At 35.9% G+C, this 24,476-nt stretch overlaps 2 protein-coding genes across 2 annotated transcripts; one reads left to right on the top strand and one right to left on the bottom strand.

Moving 5' to 3' along the window:
- The first annotated feature begins 1,257 nt into the window (after positions 1–1,257).
- LOC306849495 (riboflavin kinase-like) lies at positions 1,258–6,898 on the top strand. The gene is made up of 4 exons (XM_079384567.1): positions 1,258–1,554; positions 2,953–3,104; positions 3,260–3,362; positions 3,443–6,898. Exons 1-4 carry the CDS (start codon positions 1,473–1,475, stop codon positions 3,589–3,591), a joined length of 486 nt encoding a protein of 161 aa, XP_079240693.1. The 5' UTR covers positions 1,258–1,472; the 3' UTR covers positions 3,592–6,898.
- On the bottom strand, positions 4,098–23,955 carry LOC306849494 (proprotein convertase subtilisin/kexin type 5-like). Its single transcript, XM_079384566.1, has 13 exons — positions 23,365–23,955; positions 22,491–22,633; positions 20,896–21,096; positions 20,674–20,757; positions 20,352–20,538; positions 18,618–18,832; positions 17,819–18,055; positions 16,527–16,760; positions 16,110–16,287; positions 12,541–12,755; positions 10,237–10,337; positions 9,813–10,002; positions 4,098–7,322 (listed from the first exon to the last, which is right to left on the bottom strand). The coding sequence occupies exons 1-13, from the start codon at positions 23,421–23,423 to the stop codon at positions 6,916–6,918; spliced, it is 2,451 nt and encodes an 816-aa protein (XP_079240692.1). The 5' UTR covers positions 23,424–23,955; the 3' UTR covers positions 4,098–6,915.
- Positions 23,956–24,476: the final 521 nt, after the last annotated feature.

Here is a 24,476-nt window from a genome sequence, read left to right as displayed (position 1 = left end):
GTTGTCTCATGTTATTTACAATTTTAAGGTAAGGTCATTAAAAAGTATGACCATAAGCATGTGTAAATATACATGTACATCAATAATTGTATTAAACATCACCTTAAAGTTGCACAAAATAAAAATTCACCCCTTCTATTTTGTAAATACAATGTATAGACCTTATTGTGAATGATTCATCCATATGTTTCATTTAAGGCAAGACACCATAGGAAAAATCGGTGTTTTTTCAGATTCTGGTCCCAGAATTGTGAGATTTTGGACTATTTTGCCTCCATAGCTTGTCTTCCTTCGGACTACTGAAAAGAAAACATCCAAAATATGAGTGTTTAAGTTATGCGTATTACATGTTATCCATTTTGCATGTGTAGATTTGAATTATAATACATATCTTTAAAAGTAATTTTCTTAAAATGAGTTTATTTCTCCTGCACTGAGCCAGAAATCTCCAAATTTCTTTTCTTTTTCTTTCTGTTTTCTATAAAAAAAATTGAAAGAAGGGTTTGTTCAAATAACATTCACTTGATTTGTATTTTTTTCCTTTTTTTCCCCCCTTGCTGATAATAGTATTTTTGAAAAATATACGGAAAAATATAAGGAAAAGCTACTGTATAAAAGAGTGCAAGAGTCTGGTGTTACAGAAGAATGATTGAGATCACAGCTTCAGACAAATGGCGACCCCTTGTGCTCACTGACTAAAACCCATGACCTTCCCATAGAAAACAATGCAGCTGCAACTTATTGAGAAATAGCAGAAGTACATTATTTGTCATTTTTGTGATTTTGCATAATAATTTATCAATCAAACAGTATGCAAATAGAAAAAATAAACGTTCACATAAAATTATTTAATCATTTAAATTCATACTGAAGCTATGTATTCAGTGAGGTAATTAAATATTTTATCGAATGTAATAGAACGTGAATATAACTAATGTAAATTAAGGTATTGAAAAATCATATGATATCTGACCTTTTATACACATTTTGTCACATGATGAGCAGGAGTGCAGGAGTTGGGAAGGTCTGTGGAGGTTTTGCTTTATTATTCCTGCCATCATTTATGAACGGACAAAAAAAAAATCTTATTATTATTTTTGTCTATTTACTTAAATGTTAAAAGCGGAATTATTTTACTATGCACAAAATACTAGTGCTTAAGTAAGTTAAAGTTACGTTTCCGTTTGATTCAGTAAAAGTTGTAGGACTTTTATTTTGAATATATGTCAGAGGAAATACGTAGTCGAAGGTCGGGTGGGGGCGCTGTTTAATGATGATGATAATGATGAGTTCGACACACAGTTGACCAATCGGTCACTTTATCAACTTACCGACTTGTAAAGCTGCTATTTCCTGGGTAAACGGTACATTAGATAAGAGAGAAGAGTCTAGATTCAGCAGGTCACTGTCCGCTCCAGCGCTGGATCTCTGGGTCACTTTAAACACGGTAAAAACACAGTAAAAACGTCGATATGAGGAGTTTACCGTATTTCTGCCGGGGACAGGTAGTCCGCGGACTCGGTCGGGGAAGCAAAGACCTGGGCATCCCAACAGGTGAGACTAACGAGAAGAGAAATAACTAAATTAATCCAAAGAGACACATTCTGATAAACTTGTGTTGTTTAAATCTGACTTTCTTCTGTGGGAGAGAAATATGACAATATGTGTCAGCAACCATTCACTTTTGTTGAATAAAGGCACCCAATTAAATTTGACTGAGATGCATTCTTATTAACCTCATGTGTAAATGATTACATGAGTTAATGATTTTTAGGTGAACTAATCATTTAAGTGTTAAAAACAGTTTCTTTAACTTAAACTCAAGTGATAAATTCATTTTGGAAAGTGTATGTTTGATTCAGTTAAACATCACACCCTTGTAATGAATGTTATCTTTAAACTAAAGCTCTGGTCAAATTATTATATAACTTCTCTTATAGGTTATAGGTCTTACTACAGGCGTCTGTAAGCTGTGTTATTCTGATTGGCCAGACACGACACTCTGTGCAACAGAGCCCGCCCATTTTTCAGTGGCCTTGGTTCCCCATTCATTTTCCCATAGGGAGCTAGAAGTGATCCAAACTAACCAGCTACGAGGTGAATCATAACATTGCAAACTTTGATTTGAAGCAAAAAGTACAAAACTGTATGCCTTAATGAAGCATTGTAAATGACAATCTATTTAAAATTATTTAAAGATGTAGATTGTATAGAGAGAGGGAGAGAGAAACAATATATTGTGGGTTTACACAATATGCAAAATATGCATATTAAGTAGTTTGAAAGTGCTGGGAAACTGACTACATTCACAGCGCTTCAAATTAGGGTTTTGGCTATTTGCTTGTCTGATTGGTGGATTTATTTTAGGAATTATGGGTAATGTAGTTTTTCCACTAGAATTTTTTTATTTATTTTTTTATCAGTTGAAAGAATTTGGTCGATGGCTTCAAAAGAAGCATATGCCGTTGCTTAACAACCTCATAGTCTGTCTTAAACTGTATTAGTTAACCTAGTTCAAAATCAGTTCCCCTATGGAGAAAATGAATGGAATTCTTACTTCTGGAACCCGACTGCTGTACTCTATTATTCCCAAATTGGATATTTCACCGCAGCCCAAATTCACATTTTTGTATATCACATGGAGACAATAACAGTATCATTTTCAAGAACTTTCTGTTTTTACTTGAAAAGAATGTTGTGTAAAAGATAATTTAGAAAATATAATAAAAAAAGCATTATCTCATGTGCATGCATTTTTATTTGCTAAGTAGCAAGTATTCTCCGATAATAAATGGCTGTATATTGTCCCTTACTTTTCAAGGTTTTGTACATCTGTAGCTCTGAAGATATCATGTCTCAAATATAAGCACACATATCCTGATAAAAGAGAATAACATGACGCCAGTGTTTAGTCTTGCTAGATCTAATGTTTTCTTTCCATTCCCATCTCAGCGAACTTCCCAGAATCGGTTGTGGACAATCTCCCTGCTGACATCAGCACAGGAATCTATTACGGATGGGCACGCATGGATAACGGAGACATTCACAAGATGGTGATGAGCATCGGCTGGAACCCGTACTACAAAAACACTAAGACATCCATGGTGCGTCCATATCTATATTTCTAGTGTGCAATCATCTACAAGCTATAGAGCTGATATCGTTGCATTCATCAAATGGTCTTATTTAATAGTGGTATAGTTGATTTGTATGTCTTGTGTCTGATATCAAATATCACATTTATCTTTCTGTGTAACAGGAAACACATGTGATCCACACTTTTGAGGAAGATTTCTACGGTCAGATATTGAGTGTGGCTATGGTCGGCTACATTCGCCCTGAGAGAGGATTCAACTCACTTGGTAAGACATTGAGCTGAACTCACTCCCGCCACAACACACTCATTCTGTTACAGTAACTCACTGTTGTGTCTTCCTCACAGACGAGTTGATAGCAGCGATTCATAGTGACATTGAGGAGGCAAAGATAAAGCTGGACCTGCCTGAACACTTAAAACTGAAAGAGCATCATTTCTTCAAGACGTCAGTTTCGACAACACCCAATCAGATCTTTAACGGTCATCGACTGTAACATTCACTTTCTCCATCACCTATTTAAAGCCTGTTTAGTACATATGCAGTTTATTTTTATGTTAAAAAGATTTCTGTCTCCATGTGGTGCTTTGGTCAAGCGCAGGCACTATATGCATTCGTTCATACAGTATCATCACATAGCCCTTTTGTTTCTATATTTAATCGCAAAAAGGAGGATTCAGGTGGTGAATGATCACTGCAGTTCACAGGGTAAACGACACAGAGCCCTTCCCAGAATTCAATAATTGCCACGGATGATGTAAAAGTCATAGAGTGTCAAAATCTCCTCTTTCTGGTAAAATTCATTTTTAGACAGAGAGTTCTTCCTCCACCTTCACTTTAATTTCATTTTTGTTTAAGGAAGACTCTCGTTACATGAATACTTTAACAGTAGTCAAAATTGGCGTTCCTCCTCTAAGATAAAATGAATGCTTTTTATGGTTCTCAGAGAACCGTGCCCAGAGGTGGAAGTCCAAGGTTGAGATCAAGAGAGTTAAAGCCCAGGTTGTGAGTGCAAAACTGGACAGACGGAGAACAAACACTGACTGAAGACAAAATTAATTAATTTAAATGTATACAGAAGCTCTGCATAGCAAACACTTGCTACTTTGTTACTCTGATACATTTAGTAGATTTTAACATTTGTAAAGACCCTCAAGAGTCAGGTTGGATCATGTAGGTTTACAAATGATCTTCTGATTTACCTTGTTTTTACCTTGTTTTTGTTGAATTTATGCTTGAAACACGTGTTACTTATTAGCAAAATTCCACAGCTAAAAGAAATTTGAATTCATTATCAGTAGTGTAGGGATGTATGTTTACACTACAGTTCACTGAAGAACGGAAAATGTGACCTGCACCTTAATGTAGGAACCGATAGAAAAATGTTACTCTTCAAATCCTGTTTGTTAATGCTGTTATCGTCACAATCTATATTCTTCAGACTTGGCCTTTAATTCTTGAACCGCTGCTTCTGCATATGTTTGGTACTGTGTGCATATGTTTTCTCTTTCTTTTCTAGGTCAGGGCAGTGCCTGAAGTATGTGAAATCAGATGTATTAATATACAGTGCACAACCAAGTATTCCTTCATTGTTGACACCTGTCTTTTTTGTGTGTGTTCAAAAAAAAACAATGCTTTCATGATATCATAAATAATTGAGAAGACAAATGAGCACTGGAAATAAATCATATCTAGTTCTGAATAAGTGGTAATAAACGCTCTGTTCATTATAAATAATCTTGTCAGCCATTGGTCATCTGGTAGTTTTACTTTTGATTATAGCCTAACAATTAAAACTGGATCAAATAAAATTAATATTAAATAGCTGTCAACTGAACACTGAACTTAAAGTAATTATTTACCCAAAAAGGACAATTATGTTATCTATACGAGTTTCTTTTTCTTCTGGAACACAAAAGATATTTGGAAGAATGTTGGTAACTAAAGACTGTTCGTTCCAATTGACTAAATATTATGGAAGTCAATGGAACCCAAAACTGTTTGTTCCACAGAAGAAAGTCAAAGGTTTGGAAAGACATGGGGTGAGTAAAATATGACACAATTTTCATTTTTGTTTGCACTATCCCTTTCAGTTTAAGCAGCCTACTAAACTGACTAATACTGAAAAAAAAGTGTATATTATTTTGATAAAGGAACACTTGAATCGTCTGACTGAAAAAGATTCACGGCTGTGTTCTTTCCTGTGTCTGTTAGGTGATGTCCCAAGATCTTAACACTAAGAAAGAGTTAAATATTTGGTCAGCTTGTATGGATAAGAAGCTGCTGTAAAGATAATGTCCTGAAAACAGACACCCTCAAGGCTAAGTGAACCGGCTCTTATTTCATTTGGTGCGCTGCTGGCCACTCAACGCCAGAAAGATCAGCTGACACTTCAATGAAGGTTTCCCATGCAATCAAACGGCTTATCTGGATTGGATATAATGGAAATCTGTTACTTGTCTTTAGTTAATCTTTGGTCACACATACCATTCAAACATTTTGGGTTGGTTAGATGGTTTTGTTTTCAAAAGAAAGTTGTGCTTTTTGCTGTGCAAAAATACAGTGTGTGAAACATTACAATTTAAAATAACCAAATATTCACTTTTTTTTTTTTTTTAAGAAGTTAATTTATTTGAAAACTTTTGAATGCAGAACTTCAGATAAAACACTATATAATTATCTGGTTTGCAACAGCAGATTCTGAAGATCTACAGTACATATCTGATGTTTTCAGCATGTGTTCATTTAATCAAGCAATCAAATTTAACTGAGATAAACCCCCAAGAAGCAGCCATAATGCCCTATTCATCATCCTTTATAGAGAACAGACCGTTTAATCAGCTAACATTTGAAAAGGACTGTCAATACATTGTATAAATCATTACAGGTCTTTGAGGAATAGTTCACCAAAAATGACAATTTGCGAATATGTACTCACCCTCAGACCATCAAAGATTTTGATGAGGTTGTTATTTCATCAAAACAGATTTGAAGAAATTTTGCATTACATCACATGCTCACCAATGGATACTCTGCAGTGAATGGGTGCCGTCAGAATGAGAGTCCAAATAAATATAATAAACGGATTTGTTTATTAGGAACACTCCTTTTCGCTTCACTAGATACTAATTGATGGACTGGAGTCATGTGGATTATTGTGATGTTTTTAATCAGCCGATGGCACCCATTCACTGCAGAGGATCCATTGGTGAGCAAGTGATGTAATGCTACATTTCTACCAAATCGGTTCAAATGAACAAACTCATTTACATTTTGGATGGCCTGAGGGTGGGTAACAGTTTCATTTCTGGGTGACATATTCCTTTTGACTACAAACATAAAGCAAGCATGACAAAACACGAATACTTATACCACAACATGGTATTTAATATTTAGCTCCTTTCCAAAAGAGTATTATATTTGCATTTGCTCTTTTCCATTACAAATGGATGGAGACCAGAAAAAAGCAGCATAAAAGCATTCAAACAACAGCCCGTATGACTCCTGCACTTTATTCCAAGCCTTTTGAATTCACTTTTCAGTGCATCAAAATTTACTGAAAATTCATGGTAACCATTTTTTGTATGTAAAAGAGCAGCTTGCACTTTCTGCTGAATATCATCTTTTGTGTTCCACAGAAGAAATAAAATCATATGGGTTTAGAACATCATGGTGAGTAAATGACAGAATCGTGATATTTCAGAGATTTGTTTCTTTATTGGTTGATTGGTGAAGATTAGTGGGTTTCTGCATGTCAAAATGGTAATAAATAAAATATTGATAAGCATATATCAAAGAAATTAAACAGGCTTTTTGTGTTTTATGTGAGAGTATACATATCATCATATTCCAGCTCCACCTCCTCCCCTTCCTCATCTCCCTCCAACATGCTGTATTTAAACTTTCGATACACTATCCCGTCCCTCCCCATGTACACGATGTCCTCATCCTCATCCTCCTCCTCGTCATCCTCTTGGCCTATTTCTTTAACGCAATACTCCACCTTCATGCTGTCACTGAGGGTTGCAGAGGTGAAGGGGTCGTCTGGGATTTTGGTGTAGCCGTTCGATTTGACGGTGAGCTTCTGCCGAAAATGCAGGAAGAGAATAATGGCAAGCCACAAGCTCACCAGCACAAATATGACAGAGAAAACAAAAAGGCCAGGATAAACTGAAGTCACTGGATCGTTGTTGAAGAGGTTGTAGCTCAGTGCGACAATGCATTCATCTGAGAAAAGAGAGGTTAAAGGTAAATGGCTTCACACTGAAAGCTCCAAAAAAAATTTTTTTTAAATATACAAATGTTTAAGTTAAGTCTGCTTTATTGTCAATTCTTCCACATGTTAGCACATACATACAGAGAATTGAAATTGCGTTACTCTCAGACCCTTGGTGCATACAGTTAACATTTAAGACACTGACAGTAGACGTTCAAATACAGATAAATACAGTTTAAACATGTACTATACAGATATACAAATGAGGACATTGTAGAATAATAAAGAAAGAGATAAAGATAGAGTGCAAACCAGTTAAATAAAACAAAACTGTGCAGATATATGTGTATATGTATAGAGTGTATATATATAGTGCAAGAGGAGCTTATCAGTCTGAGGACATTATAGAAAAAAAAGAGATAAAGTGATATAAGGCACATGGCAGAATAGATAGAGTGCAAACCAGTTAAATAAAACAAAACTGTGCAGATATATGTGTAGTGCAAGAAGAGCTTATCAGTCTGTTAAAGTGACAGGAGAACAGTCTTTTTTTATCAGACTATCCGAAGAGGTAGTTTGCAGTCAATGCTGGATGAGGTAGTGATCAGTCCAATGCTGCACAAGTGACAGGTGCTGGTCACAGGTTTTAAGGGGGGGGGGGGGGGTGTCGTCGTAGTATCAGAGTTCAGTGTTGTATGGGGTAAAAGAGGGAAGGGTGGGCAAGGACGGGAGGGAGTTCAGCTTCCTGACAGCCTGATGTATGAAGCTGTCCTTCAGTCTGCTGGTCCTCGCCTGGAGACTCGCAGTCTCCTCCCTGATGGCAGCAGACTGAAGAAGCTGTGTGTCGGGTGGGTGGGATCACCTGCAATGCAAAGGGCTTTGCGGATGAGACGGGTGCTGTAGATGTCCTGGAGGGAGGGGAGAGAGACACCAATGATCTTCTCAGCTGCTCTCACTATGCGTTGAAGTGACTTGCGGCAGGATGCGTTGCAAGCGCCATACCACACAGTGATGCAGCTAGTTAGGATGCTCTCGATGGTGCCTCTGTAGAAGGTGCACATGATGGGGGCCGGGGCTCTGGCTCTTCTCAGTTTGCGGAGGAAGTAGAGACGCTGCTGTGCTTTCTTGGCCAGTGCTACAGTGTTGTTAGTCCAGGAGAGGTCCTCTGTGATGTGCTCACTCTCTCCACAGCCACACCGTTGATGGTCAGAGGGGCATGCTGAGTGTGTACTCTCCTGAAGTCAACAACAATCTCCTTCGTCTTCTCCACATTCAGAGAGAGATTGTTGTCACTGCACCACCCGGCCAGGCGGCTCACCTCGCTCCTGTAGTTTGTCTCATCTCTGTTGCTGATGAGACCCACCACAGTCGTGTCATCCGCAAACTTAATGAAAAGGTTAGAGTTGTGTGACGGTGTGCAGTCGTGGGTCGGCAGAGTGAAGAGGAAGGGGCTCAGCACACATCCTTGGGGGGCCCCAGTGTTCAGTGTGATGGTGCTGGATGTTTTAATGCTGACCCGTACTGCCTGAGGTCTCCCGGTCAGGAAGTCCAACAGCCAGTTGCACAGAGAGGTGTTGAGCCCCAGCTTGACCAGTTTGTGAGTGAGCTGTTGAGGGATGATTGTGTTGAATGCTAACTGAAGTCTATGAACAGCATCCTGACATATGAGTCTTTTTTGTCCAGATGTGTGAGGGCTGGGTGGAGGGCAGTGGTGATGGCATCATCGGTCGAGCGGTTGGACCTATATGCAAACTGGAAGGGGTCCAGGGAGGGGGGGGGGACAGACTTGATGTGGGGCATGACTAGCCGTTCGAAGCACTTCATGAGAATAGGAGTGAGTGCTATTGGACGGTAGTCATTGAAACAGGATGGAGATGACTTCTTCGGGACTGGGATGATGGTGGTAGCTTTGAAGCATGTGGGGACAATGGCCTGATTTAGCGAGATATTGAAAATGTCTGTGAAGACATCAGTGAGTTCCACTGCACAGTCTCTCAGTACACGCCCAGGAATGTTGTTTGTACATTAAAAACGTACACACCATAATTTAGTAACATTTCCCGCTTTGAGTCAGTGTTATCTAATGATACAGTATTATGTGAATCTTACATGGTTGGTAAAGGTATTGATGGCATACTGTCATTACGACAGAAAATACATTTTTATTTCATTCTCAGGTTTTTAAAATCAAACAAAAATGCATGCAATATTTGAATTTGTCAGGGTGTTGAGCAGAAGTGTGAGCTTGTATATATACACATACATATATATGTTACTACAAGTAATTGATATAAATATAATTTTAACTGTAAAGCAGTTTAAATATATCAGTTATTTTTTTACTAAAACTGTTAAAAAACTTAAAAATGTTAACTGAAATGAAATAAAATATAAATATTAGAATATAAATATAAAAAATATAAATGAATGAAAAATGGTTTCACAGTAAATAATTTTTGTAGTTTTTTTCATAGTAGAATGAATGCATTTAAAGCTTGTACCATTGAATGTGTGGCACTGGCAGCATTCCGAGGGAAATCTTGAGGAATCCTTGCGTGTGTTTTCGCCACAGCAATGAAGACACCTCCCATCCTCTGTGAGGCGCTGTAGAACAGGGCACGAGGTGCAGCTGGAGGGCCCTGGACCTTTGCATTCATTACATGACGGGTCACACGGGGCACATGTGTTATTCTGTGCAAAACACAAAACATGTTAGAAAGAACTAAAAATATCTCAAGGAATTTGTCTAGAGTAATCTATGATGGCGTGTGTTCATACATTTAATGTACATTTGAATGGCTAAGAAATATCAGGAAGTGATGAAATAGAACATAAACATAAAAATTAAATAAATAAAAAAACACTACAATATAGTTAGATTAGCACATTACAGATTTGATAAAACTGTATTAAAGAGACATTTACCACACGGATGGAATATTCCCCAATTAGACACATAGATGAGCAGATTCCTCCAAACATTTGGAAACCGTCATAACATGACGTACAGGAGATTGCACCAGAGCCTGCCGATTACATGACAGACTAGTTAAATCATGCTGAGGTACACAAATAATATCATCTGCACTCTGATTGTACTAAAAACGGTCTAAAATGGATTTAAATTGCAGGATGAAAGACAACTTTCTGAAAAGTCAGAGTTAAGATGATAAAAGATGATCTAGTCTTATTTTTAAACACTTAAAAGTAAAAAAAAAAAAAGTCACTGCATTAGTATTTAGACACTTTTGTTGTCAAACATTAAAATGTTCATATTGTGATGAACTTCATATATCAATAAAAAACAAATCACTTCAGATATGCATAAATGTGGCTTAAAGGAATATTGTGGATTCAGTACGTTTAGGTAAATCAACAGCATAATGTTGATTACCATTAAAAATAATAATTTTGACTTGTTTAAAAAGAACTTACAATGGAAGTGAACGGGAACCATTTGAAAGTGTTAAAGCAGAAAGATGAAGCTTATTATTTTATAGCTGCTATATTGTCATGGCAGCAAAGAGGGAAAAAAAAGTGGTGTATACACAGTGGTGTGAAAAAGTGTTGGCCCCCTTCCTGATTTTTTATTATTTTGCATGTTTGTCACACTTTAATGTTTCAGATCAAACAAATGTAAATATTAATCAAAGATAACACGAGTAAACAACATGCAGTTTTTGAATTAAGTTTTTTATTATGAAGGGAAAACAAAATCCAAACCCACATGGCCCTGTGTGAAAAAGTGCTTGCCCCTAAACCTAATAACAGGTTGGGCCACCCTTAGCAGCAACAACTGCAATCAAGCGTTTGCGATAACTTGCAATGAGTCTGTTACAGCGCTGTGGAGGAATTTTGGCCCACTCATCTTGGCAGAATTGTTGTGATTCAGCCACATTGGAGGGTTTTCGAGCATGAACCGCCTTTTTAAGGTCATGCCACAGCATCTCAATAGGACTCAGGTAGGACTTTGACTAGGCCACTCCAAAGTCTTCATTTTGTTTTTCTTCAGCCATTCATAGGTGGATTTGCTGGTGTGTTTTGGATCATTGTCCTGCTGCAGAACCCAAGTTCGCTTCAGCTTGAGGTCACAAACAGTTGGCCAGACATTGTCCTTCAGGATTTTTGGTAGACAGCTGAATTCATGGTTCAAGTCTTCCAGGTCCTGAAGCAGCAAAACAGCCCCAGACCATCACACTACCACCACCATATTTTACTGTTGGTATGATGTTCTTTTTCTGAAATGCGGTTTTACTTTTACACCAGATGTAATGGGACACACACCTTCCAAGTTCAACTTTTGTCTCGTCAGTCCACAGAGTATTTTCCCAAAAGTCTTGGGGATCATCAAGATGTTTTCTGGCAAAACTGAGATGAGGCTTTATGTTCTTTTTGCTCAGCAGCGGTTTTCGTCTTGAAACTCTGCCATGCAGGCCATTTTTGCCCAGTCTCTTTCTTATGGTGGAGTCATGAACACTGACCTTAACTGAGGCAAGTGAGGCCTGCAGTTCTTTTGATGTTGTTGTGGGGTCTTTTGTGACCTCTTGGATGAGTCGTCACTGCGCTCTTGGAGTAATTTTGGTCGGCCGGCCACTCCTGGGAAGGTTCACCACTGTTCCATGTTTTCTCCATTTGTGGATAATGGCTCTCACTGTGGTTCGCTGGAGTCCCAAAGCTTTAGAAATGGCTTTATAACCTTTTCCAGACCGATAGATCTCAATTACTTTCTTTCTCATTTGTTCCTGAATTTCTTTGGATCTCAACATGATGTGTAGCTTTTGAGGATCTTTTGGTCTACTTCACTTTGTCAGGCAGGTCCTATTTAAGTGATTTCTTGATTGCGAACAGGTGCGGCAGTAATCAGGCCTGGGTGTGGCTAGAGAAGCTGAACTCAGGTGTGAAAAACCAGTTATGTTTTAACGGGGGGAAGCACTTTTTCACACAGGGCCATGTGGGTTTGGATTTTGTTTTCCCTTCATAAAAAAACCCTTAATTTAAAAACTGCATGTTGTGTTTACTTGTGTTATCTTTGATTAATATTTAAATTGGTTTGATGATCTGAAACATTAAAGTGTGACAAACATGCACAAAAAAACAAATCAGGATTATAATACGTCTTTATTTCCCCTTTTTATATATATATATATATATATATATATATATATATATATATATATATATATATATATATATATATATATATAAATAAATGCATGTGGCGAGTCTTACCCTTGCATGTTTTACAGGTGGGGTGGCATCTTTGGCAATCTCTGTCTAAGGTGTGAGGGAAGTAGTTTGATGGGCATGTACGCAGACACTGTCCGGACTTTCTCAACAGGAAGTATCCATCTCTACATCTGAGACAGAAACGGCTGCTTCCTGAGCATTCCTCACATGTGTGGTCACACTCTCGACATGCTCTGCTGGAGGCGTCCACAAAGTAACTGCAGGGGAAATAAAGACATGTATTATAATGCTGTCTTTTGGAAAACATCATTTTTGAATAATCACGATTTAGTTGCATCAAAAGCATTATTATTACACAACACTCTGAAACACCTGATTCTGATTGGTCAACTGTGGAAAATATTTCTGTATAATTACTGCTAAACTATATATTTGACCTTTGCGCATGGCATCATTGTGCTACTTTCATGTTTCTCGTAATAATCTATATGGTTTCAAATGAAAGCATTAGTTTATGACTGTTGTGAAAATGAGAAAAATGCCACTTATTCTACCAATTAAACCTGCTCAAGCAGCATAAATTATAAAGAGGTGTAGCTATTACTGATCATCTTGCTGCACATGTATTTTGTTGGCATTTAGTCTGAAACATATTCCAACAAACTGAAAGTAAATTATTAGTTTCAGTTAGCTCTGGTGAGCAGTTAATGTGACAGTCTTATGACACTGGCAAACCCCTATTCAGAGAATCCACAATGTCCTTTTGTGGCCTTATAACCATCTGTTCTCGATCCTATAGTGAACGAAATAGATGAGAAATTGAAAGTGAAAATGCTGTCATTACTTCACCTTGTTATAATATATGTTGTTATAAACCCATGTGAGTTTGTTTCAGCTCTCGCAGGTTTTAATGCACCTCATTAGGATGAGTAACTGTGGGGGAACTAATCCTTTCATGCTTATATATTTGTCATTTTATTATTTACCTTTCAAATGTTTGGGGTTGGTAAGATTTTTAATGTTTTTTTTTATTTAAAAAAAGTCTCATGTTTACAAAGGCTGCATTCATTTGATCAAAAATACAGTATAAACAGTGGCCATGTGACAGTGAAAAACACGTTTTTATATATATATATATATATATATATATATATATATATATATATATATATATATATATATATATATATATATATATATATATATATATATATATATATATATATTAAACATAAGAAACATTTCTGATTATTTTGGAAACAGTTGATCCGTTTAATATTTTTGTAGAAACTGTGATCATTTTTTTTTCAAGATTCCCTAATGAATAGAAAGTTCAAAATAACAGCATTTAGATGCAATAGAAATCTTTTGTAACATTATAGATGTCACTTCCGACCAGTTGAATACGTGCTTGCTGAATATACACTTTTGAATGAATCGGAAATGTAAAAGCGTAGTGAATAAAGATAAAGAAGCAGAAATAAAGATGACGGTGTACATTTCCAGTCAAACTATCCAATTCCAAAAAGACTTTCTGGACTAACCCATTGACCTCTTAAAGTACTTCATCTCATAATTGGAAGGAATGTAAGTAACTTGGCATTTAGCTGAAGCTTTTCATCCAAAGTGACATACAGCATACTAATTAGAGACGCAGTTTCCCACAGCAAACACAGATTACATGCCTTACTAAAGCGCACAATGGCAGGAGTGCAGGACTGTACCGACAGCAACTCCTCAACCACACGGTCGCTTCTATGTTATTACCTAAGATCATAAACCCAGAGGAAAATATGAGAAACTTTGGGCCTTTTTGAGGGTGAAATGCTTCACAAATTTTAGTAGAAAGACAATAAAGTGCAAGAGAGTGCCACTTAAATCACATTTAAAAATGTCAATGTTATGGTAGCCCATTTCTGCCACTGAATAAATTTTTTTTTAAAAAAAGGTAACTGCGATTTTTCATCTCACAATTCTGACTTTTTCTCATAATTGCCTGATACAAACTTGCAATTCTGACTTTTTTCTCTCAGAACTGTGAGATACAAAGTCACAATATGTGAGATACAAAGTCACAATTGCGAGATACAAAGTCACAATTGCGAGATACAAAGTCACAATTGCGAGATATAAAGTCACAATTGCGAGATATAAAGTCACAATTGCGAGATATAAAGTCACAATTGCGAGATATATAGTCACAATTGCGAGTTATAAAGTCACAATTGCGAGATATAGTCACAATTGCGAGATATAAAGTCACAATTGCGAGATATAAAGTCACAATTGCGAGTTATAAAGTCACAATTGCGAGTTATAAAGTCACAATTGCGAGATATATAGTCACAATTGCGAGATATAAAGTCACAATTGCGAGATATAAAGTCACAATTGCGAGTTATAAAGTCACAATTGCGAGATATAAAGTCACAATTGCGAGTTATAAAGTCACAACTGCGAGATATAAAGTCACAATTGCGAGTTATAAAGTCACAACTGCGAGATATAAAGTCACAATTGCGAGATAGTCACAATTGCGAGATATAAAGTCACAATTGCGAGATATTAAGTCACAATTGCGAGTTATAAAGTCACAACTGCGAGATATAAAGTCACAATTGCGAGATATATAGTCACAATTGCGAGATATATAGTCACAATTGCGAGATATAGTCACAATTGCGAGATATAAAGTCACAATTGCGAGATATAAAGTCACAATTGCGAGATAGTCACAATTGCGAGATATAAAGTCACAATTGCGAGATAGTCACAATTGCGAGATATAAAGTCACAATTGCGAGATATATAGTCACAATTGCGAGATATAAAGTCACAATTGCGAGATATAAAGTCACAATTGCGAGATATAAAGTCACAATTGCGAGTTATAAAGTCACAATTGCGAGATATAAAGTCACAATTGCGAGATAGAAAGTCACAATTGCGAGATAGAAAGTCACAATTGCGAGATAGAAACTCACAATTGCGAGTTATAAAGTCACAATTGCGAGTTATAAAGTCACAATTGCGAGATAGTCACAATTGCGAGATATAAAGTCACAATTGCGAGATAGTCACAATTGCGAGATATAAAGTCACAATTGCGAGATATAAAGTCACAATTGCGAGATATAAAGTCACAATTGCGAGATAGTCACAATTGCGAGATATAAAGTCACAATTGCGAGATATAAAGTCACAATTGCGAGTTATAAAGTCACAATTGCGAGATATAAAGTCACAATATGCGAGATATAAAGTCAGAATTGTCAAAATAAAATTGTTTTTATTCAGTGGCGGAAACGGGCTTCCATAGAATGTCATTGCATAGATGCGCAATAAACAAAAAAGATATGTGCTGCACCCTAGAGGTGAAAGAGTTAAAAGACATGAATCCTTGTCATTATGACAGTGTACGATTTTCTGGTTCAGTTTAATTTACAAAAATGACAATTGACACACAGTCCTGTTGCACTGCATTTGATTTCATTTTAACTGTAACTACATTTATAAAGATAATAAAAACTACATTAAATAAAATAAAACAATAAAAGTAAATAAATAGGTATATAAAATAAACAAAATACAATAAATAAGTTACATGATACCTTAGTGGACAGGTGGTGAAGCAGCTGTGTCCGAGCAGAAGCCGGCCTGGTTTACAGGTTATACAGTCATTACTGTGGTGTCCGCGACATGACGCACATGTCATGTGGCACTGAACACACTCCTGCTTGCCCTCGTCTACATAGTAACCAACCGGACACGTGGACACACACGTCTGATCTGAAGAATGACCAAAATAATGGTGTACAAGACATTACATCATGCATGTATGACTAATGCATAACACTGTGTTTCCATTAGTCTTCTTCAGTTATGCAGTTGTTACGCAATTATTTAACAAATTAAAGAGCTTCTCTAGTGCTAGATTGCTTTACAATAAATGTTATTAATGCTCAGTTTTAAAAAAAATATACCAGTTTCATATGGAAATGAAATGTGGTGTGCAGGTGGGCTCTTACTGAGCAGGAAGTGTTTGGGGTTGCAGCTGAGGCACTGCTCTTTGCCTGCACCTGAGCACTGGAAACAGCTCTTGTGACAGGGCTTGCACTCGCCGTCCTTATCAGTGAATGTGAGCAGAGAGCAGACACTGAAGAACTCGCAGTGCCCGTTCACATCCTTCCTCATGTTGTCTCTGCAGGTGTGGCAGGAGGATGGATGAGGACCTGAGCACGTCTGGCAGGACTTGTCACACTCTAAAAACAGACATATTTGGTGTCAACAAACAGGTATGGTATGACTATAATGATAGCATGATCGGGTGATTGTTATTAAAGGGTTACTCTAACCCCAAAATGAAAATTTTGTCATTAATCACTTACCCCCATGTCCAAACCTGTAAAAACTTTGTTCGTCTTCGGAACACAATTTAAGATGTTTTGGATAAAAACAGGGAGGCTTGTGACTGTCCCACTAACTGCCCAGAACAGCGCACGCAGTTTGCGTCAATGGCGCTATGCTGACGCAGAGGAGACGACTTGTTGAATAAAGTCATTATTTTTGTTTTCTTTGCGTACAAAAAGTATTCTCGTAGCTTTGTGAAATTAAGGGTCAACCACTGATGGCAGATGGACTATTTTGACGATGTCTTTCATGCTTTTCTGGGCCTTGACAGTGAAAATTGTTTGGTAGTCAATGGGACAGTCACAAGCCTCCCGGTTCTCATCCAAAATATCTTAAATTGTGCTCCGAAGATGAACAAAGCTTTTACAGGTTTGGAACGACATGGGGGTGTAAGTGATTAATGTTTTGATCAGTCTCTTTTGATCATTTTAATGCATCCTTGCTCTATAAAAGTATTCATTGTTTTTGTTTTTTTAAGTTTGAATGATAGTGTATCAAGATTTCCACAAAAATATGAAGCAACACAACTGTTTTCTACACTGATAATAATCAGAAATGCTTTTTGAGCAGTAAATCACCAAATTAGAATGATTTCTGAAGGATCATGTGACACTGAAGACTGGGGTAGTGATGCTGAAAATTCAGCTTTGCATCACAGGAATAAATTACATATTCGAATATATTCAAACAGCAAGAAGTAAATTTAATAATACAAAATAACGTTTAAATTGTAATAATATTTCACAATATTAAGTTTTTTTCTGATCAAATAAATGCAGGCTTAGTGAGCATAAGAGACTTATTACCAAAAAAAAAACATTTTTGAGCTGCAGTGTTGGAAACCGCATGCATCATCACCTGGTCCAACACTATCTTGTGAATTCAAAGTGAAGGAGCATATGTACCGTACCTCGACACTCTGCTCTGTCCAGATACGTTTCCGGCGGACAGCGGAACAGACACTTTCTGTTGTGACGTACATATCCATAATCACCACAGGAGGTGCAGTCATCTTCATCAGGTCCATCACATTCTGCACAATCACTGTGACACGGCATACACTCATTCTGCTCGACATTTGGAAAGTATCTCTTGGGACAGTCATCAAGACATTGACCTTCATGCAGGAAGTAGTACTCTTCACATGCTGAGAGAACAGGAGAAAGAAAGCTTCAGAGAGGTAATCTTCAGTGTAGAGAGAAATAAAAGCAACTTGATAAATATGATTACTCAAGCTGCATTTATTTGATTAAAAATACAGCAAAAACAGTAATATTGTAAAATATTTTTACAATTTAAAAGAACTGGTGTTTATTTGAATATATTAAAAAATATAATTTATTTCTGTGATGGTAAAGCTGAATTTTCAGCATCATTACTCCAGTCTTCAGTGTCACATGATCCTTCAGAAATAATTCTAATATACTGATCTGCATCACAGGAATAAATTACGTTTAAAATATATTAAAATAGAAAACAGTTGTAATATTTCAAAATATTACTGTTTTGTTTTTGATCAAATAAATGATTGGTGAGCAGAAGAGACTTCTTTCAAAAACATGCAAAAAAAATATATATATTCCACATTTTTGACCAGTAGTGTAGCTGTGTAGGAAATCACTTGCCTGGGACAAGAGTAAATTATACAGTTTTTTAGTGGTTATTATTATAAAATATCAGTCGGTGATGAATAATGTTGAGACGCTCACCACTGCATTTGTCCCTTTGGTTACATTCGGTGCAACCGTTTGGACAGATCTCACATACTCCATCCTTTACAAAGTGTCTTGAAGGGCACTGAAGCACACAGGAGCGTTTGAAACTCACGTAGCCTTCCTCACACCTCGGACAATAATTGGCTTCCGCTTCACATGAAGCACATCCCATGGCACAGCTGACACACACATCGGCCTCTGGGTAACCCCTGAGACGATGACAGACATTATATGATGTTTGTTAATATGTGGCTTTATATGATGTAAGTTAATGCATGGCTGTGTTCCAGCATTCATACTTCAACTAAAAGATGCCGCACAGGTATTATGATCCAAAAAGTCTAGTAAAATTCTACTTTAAAATCAATACAATAAATAAAACACTGCCTTTTTTCTACAACTAAAAAAGTTGACAGTGTTAAAATAAATAACACAAAATGTAAATAAAACACTGCATTTTCTCTACAGCTTATAGGTTGTAAAACATAAACATAAAATATAAACAATCAAGTTACTATTTTAGGATTACTAAAATCAGTCAACATTTCAAGTGGATCAAAAAAAGTTCATCAAAGTTTTAATGAATGCATTTTGGTTTTAGGAAAACTTTGATGAAAGATTTTGATCCACTTCAAATGTTGACTAGTGTAGTATTACAGTATTAAAAGTGATTTTTTTATTTTTTTTTTATTTTTATATGGGTGTTATAGTACTGCACAATAAAAGTCTTGATCTACAGAACCATTTGTCGTGTAGTTTTAGCTACATTTATTACTTTAAATTTCATAATTACATAACATAGAAAACAAAAATAAAACAACAGAACAAAATGTGAGAAAGGAAAAGAAAACAAATAAAATAAAATGTAATTAAATTTAAATAAAACACTGAATTTTCTATAGAAATGAAATGACAAATAAATATTTTCTGTACAGCTAAATTAGAATAAAAGGATCATTCCATGAAATCGGTGTCTTTTCCACTCGGGAAAAAAATACAAATAAATACGTTTATTCAATATCTTTTTTTAAATAGCCATGAAATGAAGACACCTTAAAATGACAAAAAATATAGGCTATGTAATTTATTATTTTATGACTACTTTTCTACCTCATGTTTTGGTATTTTTGTCAACCCTGTTACTAGCTACTATAGTTTAAATAGAACTATGTGATACTTTTCACATACTGTATATGAGCAGCATTTTTAGTCCCTCTTTTTACTGGGATTCCTTTTAATTTTGCAAATTAAAAGTGTTGCTGAAAAAATTAAAATCACAGTGAGAGACATGCCAAAAACCTTACCCTTATCAACATAAATGCTATTTAAATTATTTAAAATATTTAACTGACTTCTTTGATGAAAGAATAGATAGTATTATGTTTTTAAATTGCTAATTTATTGGTTGTTATATTAAATCTATGTTTGATTATTACTTAGGGATGCAAAAGGCACCGATTTCGTGGAATGGACTTAAATGAACTTAAAAATAATAAAAGCATAGAAAACAAAAACAAAACATAAACCAAAATGTGAGAAAGGAAAAAGAAAAGAAAAAGAAACAAAATAATAAAATAAAATGTAATTAAATAAAATAAATAAATACATAAAATAAAAAATTACGATGACGAGTGCAATCTGGGACGCAGCCTGTGTGTGCATGAGATCATGCGTTTGAACATGTAGCGTTTTGTGTATTTTGAAAGCATTTTTTAAAACATTTTTGACCTTTTACACTCAGCAACACATTTGCCATCCTGCAGGTAGAGTGGACCAATGCACTTCAGACAGTGATGTGCGTCTTGACACGCCAAACAGCCTGCTGAACAGTCTTCACAGCGCCCACTCGTCTGGTTCCCGTGAGTCTCATGTGGACAAACAGACACACACAACTGGCTGTTGGTGAGAAACATACCTGTGTAGACATACAAACATGCATATTGATTCCAGCTCTCAACATTTGACAAAGATTACTAGTACATCTATAATATCTTTCTGCACTTGCATATGAGAAATATGTAGACTGGAGGTACTACTGAAGCTCACTCACCTTCCTGACAGGAATCACACTGGTCTTTCCGATGCCCTGCACACGTCCTACAGGAGGAATCACACTGCTCACACTCACTCTGACCTGCACATGCAAACACAAAATCAGTGAACAAAGAATCAGACTTGTTTTAAAAGATTTCCAAAGTCTTTAAAATCAGTATAATATAACTCATGTTTACTTTTATTCAAATAATGACTTATTGAAATGAATCTTTCGTACGGTTTGGGAATGTTCCGTCAGGACACTTGATCTCGCTCAGGCTGATGCATTGACCCCTGTCCAGAAACCTGTCATCTTCACAGGAATCACAGTCGTTATTGTCCGGACCACCACATGATCGACATGTGCGGTGACACGGCTCGCACTCCTGCTTCGTGTCAGCATAAAAACCCTCCTTACAGGTTTTTGCACATGTGCCATCTGCAGAAACACAGGATTTCAGTAAATAGACAGATATTTGGGCAGGTGGAGGTTTAAATGAGGGTTCAATGTTTTACCAATGAGCTAATGCATGGATGCTAACTGCTGTAATTGCTGTTCTATTAGAAAAATGTTAAGTTAATGAAATGTTTTCGATCGGTATTAAACTAAATTCTAATACAACTGGAAAAAAAAAAACTAAAAAACAAATGCATTTCATGAAAAAAAAAAAAAAAAACTTTGGTGTATTATAAAACTTCTCAATCTGTCTGCATAATTTAAAACACAGCTAAACATTTTAAATGATTGCCCTAAAATATTAAAAACAAAAGACCTAAATCAACTGAAACAAACAAACAAAAAAAAAACTTTGAAAAAATTGAAACTGGAAGAAAAAAAAAAAAAAAGGTGAAAATGGAAAACAAAGTAAACAAAAACAAAACATTTTTCTCTGCAATTTAAACTCTCTACATTTCTCTACATTTGTGTAAAGTGCTATTATTGTCAACAAAAACTAAAACAAACTAAATAAAAACATTTTCGTTAACTGAAAAAAATAAAAACTAATATATGACCCTGGACCACAAAACCTTAAGTCGCTGGGGTATATTTGTAGCAATAACCAAAAATACATTGTATGGGTCAAAATTATAAATTTTTCTTTTATGCCAAAAATCATCAGGACATTAAGTAAAGATCATGTTCCATGAAGATATTTTGTAAATGTCATACTGTAAATATATTAAAACTTAATTTTTGATTAGTAATATGATTGCTAAGAACTTAATTTGGACAACTTTAAAAACAGTTTTTCTCAATATTTAGATTTTTTTGCACCCTCAGATTCCAGATTTTCATATATTTGTATCTCGGCCAAATATTGTCCGATCCTAACAAACCATACATCAATGGAAAGCTTATTTATTCATGTGGTGAAATTACACTTATGACTGATTTTGTGGTTCAAGGACACATATAGCTGGGAAAAACAGAAACAAATACATTTTCCTAACTCTAAAACAGTTTATGAGTTTGATGGTCTATTGTAAAACATGTTTGCTTATTAACTTAAAAATTATGTAAATAACTGAAACAACAAAAAACTGTTAAAAACTTAGAACTGACAATAATATAGTGAGAGTGAGACCACACAAAAACTTAACTTAATTACAAATTTACTAAATAAAAAGAAATGAATTTTTTTTTTTAAATTAACACTACTAACTATGCTTACAAATACACCATGTGTGCACATGTCAAAACCAGCTTTTATTCAGAGTCTCCTCAAAAGCGAACAACAGATTACATGATGCATACATAACTGGGGCACGTTGTCACAAAGGCTCAATATACAATGAACTTTTTTTCTATGTAGTAACATGTGGTCATCTCACCTGACAGGAAGAAGCCTTCCTCACACAGGTAACATTGGGAGGCATCACAGGTCTCACAGTGATCATCACATCGAGCACACCTCATGGACAACTTGTCCTCAAACGTCCTCCCAGGGCACATCTTGTGACAGCTCGATTTCAGCCTGCAGAAATACACCGTCTCTTATACTTTACATCAATAGCACATCAATTATAACTAGGGTTGGGTATTGTTTGAATTTTATCAATTCCAATTCCGATTCTAATTATCGATTCTTATTGATTCCCAGTTTCGATTCCAGTGTGGTTAAAAAAAAAAAAAAAAAAAAAAAGTGTCAAACATTTATATATCAAACATATTTATTCTGTCTCTTTTTGCAAAACATTTAATTGCTGCTGAATACCATGAACAAAAATCAGCCAGCTACACAAAAACTGGACTCGATTAAGAGCTGTTTTAGTGCAAAATACAGCTGCATGATTCTGGAAAAATTTAGTTTTTTGTTGTGGTTTTAAATGGAGCTTGCAGTTCTCACAATTCTGGAAAAAATAAACATTAGACAACTAAAAATCTCATGGAATTTATGAATGGAATGATTCAATGACTCACTCGAGATTTACTTGTTTCATTACTGGATGAATCAGTGTTTTTGAATGAATCTCTTGAATGAATGATTCAAAGACAAATATTAACAGCCCCTTTTCGCCAGCTAAACAAAAACATGCGTACACAGGAATCGATAGGTGGAACTGAAATTTAAATTTTACAAAAAGTAAGCCATCCGATTCCTGACCTTAAGTATCCAATTCTGGAATTGCAATTGATTTTCGATTCCAAACCCTAATTATAACTCATTATGAAGTCACAAAGTTAAAAAACATGAGACAGACTTACAGATAATAGTCCGGTAAACAAGACATACAATGCTCTGGATTCACTAAAGGAAAAGACATACTGTTAATACACTCTTCATAGAAACAGAAATGACTCAGTGGCTACTGAAATTACTAATGATTTATTAGCTTTGAATAAAATGCAGATTTTATTTATTTATTTATGGACATTGCTGTATTTCTCATACACATTTCCCACACTCAGTTCTGGCTTACTGGAGGTCATAATACTGTTGTGTTGCAAGGTCGTCTCAGGAATTTATACAACTAAGTTTCTTTGGGTTGAAAAAATAAAACCGTTCAGGAAGTTGGCCAAAGCATTGTTTATCTGCCTGAGCTGCTGTAGAGAAAGAAATGAATGTGCACAGGTGAATGGCCACATGATAAAAATGAGAAACTACCGTTTTTAAGCTTTAAACACCTCTTATATTGTTCCTCCATTATTCTTGCAATACTACACTGACCAGCAGATCTGAGGGGAACATCGCAGGATTTTGTGTTTCTAGTGTTCAAATTTTGGTATTCCAAATCTTTTTGTTTACGGAAAGATTGTTAGTTTCTCAAACTTTATCGGATTTAAATGGGGCGAAAAGCTGCGGGCTAGTGTTAGACACTTATCTGTCTTGACACACTTACTTGCTGGTGAGCAGCCTACCTAGACATCATTGTGGACACGACTTTTCTGAGCCATGATGCCAAATAAAGCTCCCTTGAAGTGCAGATGCAGGCAGCCTGCCACATTTTGAGATACAGACCAGACATACTCACATTTTGAGAATTATAACAGATGCAAAGAGATATTGGAAGCTGTGATGAGACACACACAACCCCTATAATTTGTGCACTACACAAGCATAGAAATCACTGGTGCGTCTAGAGCAAAAATGAAGCCAAAGTCACAAACCATTAGTAAAATACTTCTATTTTGAACTATCAGCCTAATAATCTGAATTTAAAAAAAAGAAAAAAGAAAAAATGACCCCGTACAGCCTGACAATTAAAAGTCAGTTTTTTTTTATTGTGTATCATATTTGGTACATCAGGCTTTTGATGATATAGTCAGAATATAGTATGATATAGCCAACTCACACTTGAGGAAAAACACAAAAATTT

Source organism: Barbus barbus, assembly GCF_936440315.1.
Source record: "Barbus barbus genome assembly, chromosome: 29".
Classification (NCBI taxonomy): domain Eukaryota; kingdom Metazoa; phylum Chordata; class Actinopteri; order Cypriniformes; family Cyprinidae; genus Barbus; species Barbus barbus.
Note: the sequence above shows the minus strand (reverse complement) of the source record. Positions and strands in the feature narration are given on the sequence as shown.